The sequence below is a fragment of the Juglans microcarpa x Juglans regia genome, chromosome 1D (genome assembly GCF_004785595.1).
Source record: "Juglans microcarpa x Juglans regia isolate MS1-56 chromosome 1D, Jm3101_v1.0, whole genome shotgun sequence".
NCBI lineage: Eukaryota > Viridiplantae > Streptophyta > Magnoliopsida > Fagales > Juglandaceae > Juglans > Juglans microcarpa x Juglans regia.
In genome coordinates, this window is record NC_054594.1 from 38,052,779 (window position 1) to 38,064,537 (window position 11,759).

The following is an 11,759-nucleotide window of genomic DNA, read 5'->3' on the forward strand; positions in this document are numbered from 1 at the left end:
CTTATCAAAAGCTAGCTTTTCTACTTATTTCTTTTCAAAATCGATCAACTTGTTCTCCATTTGCTAAAACCACTCCAATAAGTCCAGTTATATGCTCTCTCTCCCAAGTCTCAGTCAACAAGTGGGAAAAATTAAATGGGGTCTACTGACATACGAGTAATGATATGTGGGTCAAGATCCCAAGCACCCGAGTGTGGGCCTGCAATTTTTCTGGGCCATTCCATTTTTAGCCCAACCGCCTCTAAACTGAGTCAGTTGAGTCAGGCTCCCACCCTGGGTTGGGCTAAACTCGGGTTCCAGCTAGCACTGACTACCTGGGCCCAGGGCTGCCCCCACGTGCAAGAACAAAAGTCATCCCATCAATGTTTTTTTAATTGAGAAATACTATATATTAACATATTATTTGTTATTCTTATATTTCTATTTAAATATACATATTTATACATTAATATGTGTGTATTTAATTAATAAAAATGATAAACACTAATTGTGAATCTGTGATTGATTGTAACAGATTTTACTAAAATTTTGTGAAAACACGTAATGACAGTTGAATTCATTATAATAATAATAATATTAATATTATTAGTTGACGTAATATTACTTATCATCACTTTTATCATAATTTTTTAACTATTTCATATTATTTATTATATTGTATTTATGAGTCAATCATTTGATGTGACAAAAAGATTAAAAAATAAATAAAAAAATAAGAAATAGAATTTTTCATTTTTCTAATCTAAGATAGAATGCTCATGCGCAGAGATCACTGTCATCGACAACTTTTAGATCCCATAGTCTTGTCAAACCCTTTATGGCGAAAAAAACCTGCTCTGTGGATTGTTCTAAAACAGCAACAGCTAGCGAATGCACGAGCTCTTTCATCTTTGGCATGTTGCCATGCGTTGCCCTCGCTCTATTATAAGGAAGCTTGAGAGGGACAATCGGACACTGTAGTAGATGTAATGTAAAAGCGCCAGTGCGTAGTGGGGTCGAATGCATGATCCAAAATCCCAGGCTCGTGGTAGACAGTGGCTCAGCACGCTAATCCCAAAAGACATTATATATGATTGAGATTGATTTCTTTGGAAATTGGGGACCCTTTTTCCTTCAGCATTATCTAGATTTTAGAGATTATTCATCATATCTCTTCCAAATTGCCAAGTTGCTGATCATGATGATCTTGTTTGTCTCGGTTTCCTTTTCATTGTCTAAATCTTAACTGACCGTACCATTGAAAGATAAGATTTTATGAAATATTTCTTCTCACTTCTTCTATTTTTATGGATGTTAACGTCGTGATTCATATGTCTGGATAATATTTTCGCAACTAGGACCACTGTTTCTGCCTGCAAGTAAGAAGATAAAGATGGGCTCAAAAGTTCGAGAAACCTTCAATGCTTAAGTCAGTTTTACGTGTTTCGAGACTTCATCTTTTTATAATAATAGACTTCAAGAGAATTCTTTATATTTTGATATGTATCTTTTATATTAGATTTTAGGAGGATATTCTGTACACAATGTCAGGGTCTCGCCCAACCCAACTATCGTGGACCGGGTGGAAACATCCATCCCAATGGTCATTATATTTCTTCATATTTTTATTTCTTTCAGATTCTATTTAAATGGGTTATTAAGAATGTGATCCATGTCTTTTTATTTGATTACTTTTAGTGTTTATTTATTTATTCATTTTCTCAAATAAAAAAACAGTGGAGTCTATATACACCATCTGCTCTTTTTAATATGTAAATTTATAGGTAGAACAGATTTAGGAAAAAAAAAAATCTAAGCAGAAAAACCTAATTCTTTTACTAAAAGCTAACTTTCTCTACTGATTACGGTGAAAACAGATTGATTGTGTTTGGATAGTAAAATATTTTTGAATATTTTGTGAATAGTAATAAAAAAATAATAATAAAATATTAAATAATAATAATAAAATAATAAATAATAATAATATATTCTCAAAATACTTAAAAATATTTGAGAATACTTCAATATCGCATCTTGCTTGTCTTTGACCCAAAGTCATAAAGGCGTCAATTTTTTCTTTTTACTTTCTTCAGATAAATAAAACAAAGCACAAGGACGCGCATTTGGATAACTGATATAAAGTACGCACTTTTTAATACGACATTGCTATTATTATCTATAAAATAAATCAACTAAAATTTGTAATTAACTCTAACGTAATGTTATTGGTAGGGAATGTTCCACGCGGCAGATGGTTGACCGCATACCCCAGAATCTCAGAAAAAGGTACACAGCTTCGTGTCACTGGGTAGCAGGACGCATGGCATGCTCTTCGTAACTGGACTCTCTCTCGCCCTCTCGGGAAGACTCGCGCTTTCGCTCACACACACCTCACCTCTTTCCTCTCTCCCCCTCTCCCTCTCTCTCTCTCTCTCTCACGTGTCTGTATATATATATATATATATTTATAATACATACAGACATCTTCTTTTGGGTTGTACTTGGCTTGCTAGAGTACTGTGCATAATGAAGGAATTGGCAGAAGGAAATTAGCATTTCCCATGTATATGGGGGACAATAGGTATGTAGGTCTCCACCAATCGTTCTCCTTGCTTGTTTCTTAATTTCGTTGCTTTTGCAGTAAGTTCACCTGAGTAGCTTCTGAAACTTGCATTTCTACAAAAATAATAATAAATAAAAAATGGTGTTCTTGTTTGACTGTCTCTTGATTTCTAAAGGTTATGGCTTTACTACTGAACAAGAAGCCAGAGAACCTGACCTTATCATCATGTATTAATATATCTTCTTGTGAAGGAACTGGATTTGAATTTTTAACTTTTATCTCCAAGACAGTTTAAGAAAATTCCATGGGAGTATTTTGTCTCTAGAGTCTAGAGTGGGCCATGCTAGAATGGAATCGTCCTAGTTCTGGGAAATCAAGATGTGATCTCTCTATTTTGCAGATCAATCACAGTGTGTTGCTTCATTTCTCATGCTCACAAATTCCTTTTATTTTTTCTTTGATTAATGATTATTGTTCCGAGGCAAATTATATCTGCTCGTGTATGCATGATATGCATCTTATATGCACGCATGCATACATGTACATAGATGTGTATATTATTTGTGGTTTTATGTATTTTATTTGGAAGTTTTGGCAATGGAAGTATAGGTTAGGCATTCCTTTCATAAGCAAAAATATTACCCAACGCTTTCTTAATGCCAGCTGATGTCACCATGTGTCCCAAAACCTTAAGGTGGTGGTGGGATTAGGTAAATTTAATTTTGTAAATTTTAAATTTGGGAAATATTTTGGCCACAAAGGAATTTCACAAAAAGAAATCCAAAAATTGGTACGTTAGATTATAAAGTTACTTTTATTATAAAATAGATCTAACATATCACATGAAATCATATCAATTTGTGAGTTTACTTTTGTGAAATATATTTATTTCTGTAGCACTTCACTTTAAATTTTATCCTTAATACTCTTCTAGATGTCATGGGCATGCTCTCAGTGTTTTAGAGAACACAGTGTACTAAAGGTTTGGTTTTCTGGTTCTTCACACAGTCAATTCTTGTTCTTTCACAATCTGATTACCAAGTATAAAACCACTAACTAAAATTTAATCAGCAATCGGTGATGACAGCTAGCCCCAAACTTCCAAGTCCTATAGCAATCCTTATTAGTATATGCAATATCTTCGGAAGTGTGGACATCTTGCAAATATAGTCTTGTCCTAATCGAGTTGCAAGGCCAAATCTCTATGTTTTACTATCATTTTACTTTTGGTTTATTTACCTGGGTCTTTCTGCAGCAAAAAGATAATCTTATGTTATTCCCTGAATTTCATCTTGCAATATTTAGGGATATCACAGGCTCAATGTGTAAGTTCAACGTTATGTCTAGGTCTATCTCAAGGCCTGCTCACCATAATGCAAGCTGAATGGTAATAACTCTTCATTTTTTTTTTTTTTTTTGTGTTTGAATACTTTTTTACCTCAATGCTTCTCTAATTGTATGGGAAAATAATTTCATAAGGGTTTCGTGAAGATTGCTTCAATTACACTGAGTGAAACAACTCTATAAGCATAAAGCCATGGAATGGTAGAAAATGTGGGTCAACATAGTGGGAGGACATGTTGAATTTTCATTGCCTAAAGTTAGTATCGTGATCATCATCAATAGCTGTTGTTAAGACCATCACTTTCTGTTTGTAGATGCACTCTGGTGATATATAAGTTAGTCTATTGAAGTTGTTTTACTTGAAATGGAACTTGCTTCTTTTAGCTTTACAAATTCAACATGTTTTCAATATGTGTTTGTGAGAGGATTCTAGGACTTAGAATGCCAGTTCCTACTGTCATAAAGTTTCTAAGATAACATCGTGTCCTATATTATATCACAGTCGGGTTAAGTTTGCCAGTATTCATGACGATTATTAAGTTTGCCAGTATTCATGACGATTATTACATAATTCACATGTGTAGTACCATGGAGAAGCCTAATCCTATCCCAGTTAGCATTTCAGCATCGCCTATTAAGGACTCCATCCAACCAAAGATGAATATGCATGATGAGAACATAGAACCAGGGACTGATTTAAGACTTGGTCAGGGTTATTCTAACCGGTGCACTCAGAGACAACTGAAAGATGAATCAGATGCAGGTGCAGGTGCAGGTGCAAATGCTGGTTCAAGGATAGACATGACATTTGTGGCCTCTGACCCCCTGTCTGAATTAGTCTGGTCTCCACATAAGGGTTTGAGTCTCAAATGTGCTGATTCTGGCTTTGCTGATAAAAAGGGCTCTCTTATGTGGGGTGCAGGACCAAGCAATGTGGCTTTTTCGCTGCCTCAAAACATTACGAGTGAGAGGTCTACCACAGGCAAACCTACAGATGTGGAAGTCATTACACCACAAGCAGCATTTCATGCAAACAGTAAACTTTCTGGTACAAATACTTTAACTAGATCCCCCGCAAATGATGCTGTTATCATACCGGGATGTGGACCAAATCATGTAGATGAGACAGGTAAAGGAAAAATGTTTTTCATGTTAACTTGTCTGGAAGGGAAGGTTTATGCTAGGCCTTTAGTCTAAATGTTGCTTAGTGAATAAGAAGATTCTGGTTAGTTATTAACTGGTATAATGATGGAAGTGAACTTATCCATTCCAATCCTCTATCCTATTAAAGCCTGGGGACTCCGTTTGGCTGGACCCATTGAGAATTGTTTTTTCTAGCTTTATAGATGCATGCTGCTCTCTTTCCTCTTTGTTATGCAAGAGAGGTCTTGGAAGCTCATGGAGCTGAAACTGGTCGATGTTTTATGTTTTATAACCAATTAATTCTCTTGTTCTATAAAGGAATACAGACAAGGTTTTATACTTTCTAAAGGAACAAATAAAAAAAGCACTTGCTATGCTCCCAAAACACACGAGCACTGCAGACTGTTTTCTTTTGCTTGTAAAGTGAAAATTTTCTTTTATATTTTACTTCTGTCCATTTTTTTTCATCTCCGACATGTTATGATCTGCTGATTTTTTACTTACAGGCAAGGTAAATGGAAGGAATGCTGATACTTTATCTATTAAAATAGATGAACCTAAACCTGATGTGATGGTAAATGAATTATTCTCAGCGGATCCTACTGGTAGTGGCAGAGATCTTGGAAGTGAGCAAATATTGGGTATGAATATTGTTTTGACCTCTGATGTTCACCCTGGGGATGAATGCAATGCTTCTGAAACTCCAGTTAAGAATTTTAGGTCCCCAGGCAGAAGGCCTCTGGCAAAGCCAGGGCAAGCTGCAGAGAATGATTTACAGACTCCAATTGGTGAAAATGCTTGTGGTGGAGCGGCTGAGATGGTAGAATCAGAATTTTCTCCCAAATTAGAAAACACTTTTCAGCATTACGAAGCGATACGTCCTAGAAACAAATATTTTCCAAGTAAACTCTCCCCAACTAACAACAGAATCTATAGAAATCAAAGGAAAGGTAAGGAAAAGGCTCTATCTGATGGAGATGTTAATGGAAGATCATCAAAGGAAGGAGATGACAGCCATGAGAGTGTTGAAAGCTGCAACAGTGCTGGGTTGCTATCAAGCGGCAAGAAGAGGCAGAGCTTTGATGAACACTTGATTGTTGGAAGTAAAAGAGTGAAAAATCAAATCCAAGAAACACCCAGTTCAGCACCCTATATTAGACAAGATAGCTCCTTTATGAATTGGATATCAAACATGATGAAGGGCTTCTCAAAACCAATTCAAACTGTGGCAGCTTCTCCTGCTCTTGCTATTGCACCTCCTGATCATGGACATCTGGATCTTCCTGATCAGAATCCCCTCACATGCAACAAGAATCAAGATCCAGTGTTCAAAAATATTGGTTTCCGATCAATCTTTCAGTCTTTATATGGTCCAAAGGTGGAAGGAGAAACATCATTGAATACAGCATATGAAAAGGGGGAAGGATCTAAGGAACTTGAGCTGGCTAACAAGATGTGTACCATTAATACTACTCCAATAGCCATTCAGGGAGATAGTGATAACATATGCAATCAATTTCTGCTTCCAAATGAGAAGTTTGAGGAATCAATATCTGGAAATGGAGCAGCTTTGGTGACCCAGCCTAGAGTTTTTCCTGTGAATTTTGCTCCCAGTCAGGAAAATAGCAAGACCATTTCCAGGGAGGATAAAAATTCATGCAGAGTGGAATCGAGTAAGGAGAAAAATGGAATAAGTTCCAATTCATCTCTGGGTAAAGATAAGACTAAGATTGGTGAGAATATTGCTTCTGATCCACCATCTGAAGGGAAGACCACAAACGATTTTAGCTACAGAAATGATCCTATGAGAAGCTTGTGGATAACTAGGCTTTGTTCAAAAACTTGTCGCCCTGTACTAAACCTGGGTGATCACAACCCGAGTATTGGTGTAGGTCTTGACAGCTCCAGTGATTGCACAAGGCTTCTTCCTTGGTCAGGGAATCATAACGGTTTTTCCACAAACCACAACGGTGTGGCAATGAAGGAGAACTCAGTTGAAAACCCAATGCCTGCTTTGGGTGAAGAATCACAGAAGTGTCCTGCTGATACCAAGGCTATCATTGGTTCTGAAAAGATCAAATGTCACAATGATCAGAACTCTGCATATCAACTGAACCTAATTTTGCCTTCCTCAAAATTTAGAAGGTTAGAGGCAATGACTTCAATCTTTGCAAGAAGATTGGACGCCCTCAAGCACAGCATACTATCAAATGTAACAGATAATGCAACTCGAGAAACTACAACCTGTGTCTTTTGTGGCATAAAAGGCCACTGTTTACAAGAGTGTTCTGCAATAAAAGAAAGTGAGATTGAAGATCTTCTCAGGGATGTCAATTTATATAATGGGGCTGAAGAACGACCTTGTTTATGCCTTAAATGTTTCCAGCTCAATCATTGGGCTGTTGCATGTCCCAGTGCTTCCTCAAAAGGGGAACATCAAACAAAAGGTGGTGGTGGTGGTGCTTTGGCTGGTCCTAGCAAAATGCAGCATAAAGGAGGTAACGAAAATTTGAAGCTGCTAACTGGTTGGGAGAGACCATTTCAAGATTCTTGTGATGGGAGCTATCTTAGAATACCAGAGCATAGTAACTGGGAACAGAATGAAATAATAACCCCTGAAAAAACTGGAAATGCAAATTCATTGAAGAAATATATTGCATCAAGTTCTGGGGGAAACTACTCAAAAGAACAAAAGATCATCCCTGTCAATGGGCAAGTTTCAAATGTACCGAAAGGAATCTTCGATGCCATAAAAAGCCTTCGTTTGTCACGCTCAGATATCCTAAAGTAAGTGGACATACTAAAACAATATATCAACTGCAAACTCATGCTCTTAATTACTTGTTTGACTGGAATTGCTTCTATACACAAGAAGTAACATGTTCAATTACACTTGATATTACCTCTGACACTTTGCTTATGTATTCAAGGATGGAGAAAAATTGACTGTTTACTCAAGTTTCCTTTATGGGATTAAGTCTATACTGTAGTCCAACTATCGTTGTATGTTTGAGGCATAGGGGACTTTTTTTTGTGGGTGAGGCATAGGAGACTTAGAAGCAACTAAATTCAACCCAAATTCATATGGTAGTGTTTTATACCCTATGGAGGGAAATGGAATATTTACAATTCTTTTAGAGTTCTCAGGATGCTCAGTTTTCATCAATGGTGTGGGGACACCTTTACTTGTTTTTCATTGCTCGTGTAGAGTAGGCAATAATTTCCTTTTTTTTCCTTGAATTCATATTTCTTCTTACATGAGATAACAGCCTATTTCATACGTGGAGGATTTGTGTGGAACCTTAGCTGTGCAGAGAAAAATTACATGTCTACGTGATTTACAGGACTTTATAAACCCCGTTTTATAGTTTGAGGAATAAGTCCTACTCTACTATTGCAATGAAAAGCATTGGCTTCCAAAAATTCCTTGTTTTTTCTTTTCCTACCAAATTATTGACTGATTTTTCTTCAAATTTGGGTTTTGGTTTATCTTGATAGAACTCAAATTTTCTAGCAGACTTATTCTTTAGAGAGTAATCCTTACAAGGGATGACTTTTCTTCCTACGATAATCACCTCCATAATTGATATTCTCCATGTGCTTGCTAAGAGAATATTCTCTGTTGCATGGGCACCAGATGGATGAATTCCCATGCGTCTCTGTCACATCTTGATGGTTTTTTCTTGCGCCTGCGGCTTGGGAAGTGGGAAGAAGGACTAGGGGGAACTGGATACCATGTGGCCTGCATAACTGGTATAAGTTGAATTAACTCATGATTGTTAGCTTGTTTTGATAACTAATCTATTTTATAATTAGTAGCTTTTTCTATGCATAACAAGTTTTTAGATCATCTTGATGCAATTACTTAATCCTTGACTTTAGAATGGCTCATTTTTCCTATCATTCCGTTCTTATTTTTCTTCTGGATGAGCAGGGAAGCAAAGAGAGAATTCACCAGAGAATGCCAAATATTCTGTGTGCGTAAATGTAGGTGGAATAAAATGCTTGGTCGAGAGTCACTACATCTCCAATCATGATTTCCTTGAGGTAATAGTTTGAGTAGAATTTGTCATTCTTGCAGTGTTCGTATGCCTTTAAGCTATTAGTTTTCAGTTTCAATTGTTATTCACTTGTTTAATTAGATCTTGCGAGCTTGATGTCTTTTACCACATTCTATAACATTTATACATCTATTACTTTGAGGTTGTCTTCCCACATTGAAGAATCCATGCTGATATGGCCAAGTGGCAGTTCTGTTCTTCATTAAAATGTTGTAAAGTAACCCTGCTTTGATTTCAGGGAGCACATGATATGACAGCTTTATCTTTTTAATCACCATTTTCAAGTTCATTGGTAACGCACAAATCACTGTTCCATCTGGAATTCTCTTTCCATCTTTGTTTGTATCCATCAAATATCTGATTCATACCAAATACACTGGCAATTAGAAAATAAAGTGAAATGCAACATTGTTAATTTGAAGAAGGTTGCCGATTCATGCCCTCTTTCGTAAATTGCTGATTCACGTTCTCTTTCAAGCTTGCAATACCACTGCACTGGTGAAATTCCCATCACATTTTGCAGGATGAGCTCATGGCATGGTGGAGTGCAACCTCAAGGGACGGTGCCAAGATCCCATCTGAAGAAGAATTAGGAGTGAAATTCAAGAAAAAAAGAATGTTAGGCTTTTAGGAATCAAGTGATCTCGGGAACCATCTTTGTAAGCCTCGGGCAATTAAAATTCTAGCCCACATGAATACAGAGCGAGAAGCAATTGACAAAAACCGAGCCTTGTATTTTGTATATAAAATTTTGGAAGTCCTTTCATGTTTGCATGCATAAAGCACATACGTGCAGCTGAAATTAGGACAGGAAAACTCTTATCTTCAGGCGAGTTTGCACCGATACGCATCAATCTATCTACGTGTACCATTTATTTAAACGGTGCGTTTTGATTTGGGCAAGAACCAATTTTAAACGGATGGGAGAAGCTGAGATGCCCATTTTTGAATGGGCCACTTCCGTCGTTTCCTCTCTCTCCATTCTCCTCCATTTTCTTCTCCTCTCCCACCGTTCCTTCTCCCTCTCCATTCTCTGCAATTTCTTCCCCTTTCTTGTCGATACTCGTGGTCTCCCCACCTAGTTTTTATGTATAGGCAGAGCTTGTCGTGAGGCTCTTGGATGGAGGATCCGGAAGGGAGGTAGTCCTCGATGTTGGGTCGATCCAAGTCCAGCTTGGAGCTTAACGAGGTTAGCTTCTCACTACCACTCATCTCGATATCTTCTGAATGTGTCGAGTTTCCCAATCTCGGTGGCTGCAAATCCTTTGTGCTTTGGTCCTTTTCTTCTAGTTTTATTTGTACGAGTCATGGTTATAATTTCTGGTAATTACAGATAATTACGAGCAGAGTATGCATGCGGCGTGAGTCGTGGGTTCGACTGTGAACCTCCGGCATGGGTGAGAGATAGTGTCTGTGCCGAGAGAGAGAGAGAGAGAGAGAGAGAGAGAGAGAGTACTATGAGGGCAAAACCAATACTTAGAGAGAGTTAACGTGGAGAGCGAGAAGCTTACCGTGTAGTCTCGGCAGTGGTGGCTGCCGTGAGACGTGGGGGGGTTGATTTTGGTAGCTTATGGTCATGTGGATGTGGTGCAACACTAGAGATGGTGGAAGTTGGTGGTCTGTAGGGTTCCGCTTGCTCTGTTAAGGTCGCTAAAAATAGAGGCTTGTTGAGTTCTTGGTGCAGGTGGCTGTGTAAGATAGTGGCTCTCGATGGTTGGCTTTTGGAGGTGCTAGCGGACGATGGTGGTGAAGCATCCGGTGTAAAGCTAGCTTCCACCGGTGTGGCGATGGAAGAATCACAGACAGCATACGTGGGAGTGGGTCGTGCTTTGTTTTTGTTTCTTAAAAACAGAGACTTCCGTGTTGCCGGTGTAGGAATGTTGTGGGTGTGGAAGACATGCGGTGGTGAAGGTTTTCTTTCGGTGGTTTTCTGCTTGGCTTGGCCGGGATCCTCACTCTATGCATTGGTGGTCTGGTGCAGCGTACTAGCTATGGTGCTCATTGGTTTCCAGTCGTGTGGTTTTGGGCGGCACGTGGTTGTAGGTTTAGAGATGTCTTTGTGAAACAACCATGCGTGACTGTGCAATGAGGTGTTGGGAGGTGGCGAAACTTAGTGACTCATAGAAAATAGAGACGTTTGCGTTGGGCGAGAAGAGAAACTGATGAGTGGGATTAGAGGGAGAGGGAGAGGGAGAGGGCGACATGGGGCTGTGGGGAGGTGCAGTGGTTCAATGGTGGCGATTTAATTGGGGTTGCTGTTTCTCGTGGGTTGTGGGAGGTGGTTTGCGGTGGTTGGCTTATGGTTTTTACAAGGATGGTGGTGGTCGTAAAGTGTAGCCTCCCCATATCTCAATGTACATATAAAATTCATATTCGTCTGTTCTTTTCGTTATTTTTTCAATAAAAAAATATAAAAAACTACGTCAGTGATCAATGTGCAATCGGTACACAAGATTGTTTGTACCTAGAAGAACTGATTAGGATATTCTATTTGTTTGCCATCTTGAATTGATGAAGAAGAAAAATAATTTTGATTTATTTAAGGCCAAGAGTCACACTTCTCTTTTACCGATTCCAGTGCTTCGAATGTTTATGCCGCCTGAACTCTGAATAGTAAAGAAATCAAAAAGAGTTCTGACATGGTGACATTGACTTCAAACGCAACGTGG

The 11,759-nt window shown here is 38.2% G+C and overlaps 1 protein-coding gene across 6 annotated transcripts; it reads left to right on the forward strand.

Annotated features, from left to right (window-relative positions):
* The first annotated feature begins 2,253 nt into the window (after positions 1-2,253).
* LOC121252232 lies at positions 2,254-9,813 on the forward strand. Of its 6 annotated transcripts, none has more exons than XM_041151773.1 (6): positions 2,254-2,565; positions 4,422-5,015; positions 5,581-7,816; positions 8,667-8,782; positions 8,964-9,076; positions 9,614-9,813. In XM_041151773.1, the coding sequence occupies exons 1-6, from the start codon at positions 2,541-2,543 to the stop codon at positions 9,719-9,721; spliced, it is 3,192 nt and encodes a 1,063-aa protein (XP_041007707.1). In that variant the 5' UTR covers positions 2,254-2,540; the 3' UTR covers positions 9,722-9,813. The 6 variants fall into 6 exon arrangements, with proteins under 6 accessions (XP_041007707.1, XP_041007724.1, XP_041007716.1 ...); XM_041151790.1 differs by having other exon boundaries at positions 2,254-2,560; positions 4,471-5,015; XM_041151782.1 differs by having other exon boundaries at positions 2,255-2,565; positions 5,623-7,816.
* Positions 9,814-11,759: the final 1,946 nt, after the last annotated feature.

Bases quoted from the DNA above. Each gene is read 5' to 3' on its own strand.
- LOC121252232 (XM_041151773.1), top strand. From the start codon at position 2,541: ATGTATATGGGGGACAATAGGTATG. The intron at 2,566-4,421 runs TAGGTCTCCACC...TCATGACGATTA, and splicing joins TATGGGGGACAATAGGTATG to TTAAGTTTGCCAGTATTCAT. The intron at 8,783-8,963 runs GTATAAGTTGAA...CTGGATGAGCAG, and splicing joins CCATGTGGCCTGCATAACTG to GGAAGCAAAGAGAGAATTCA.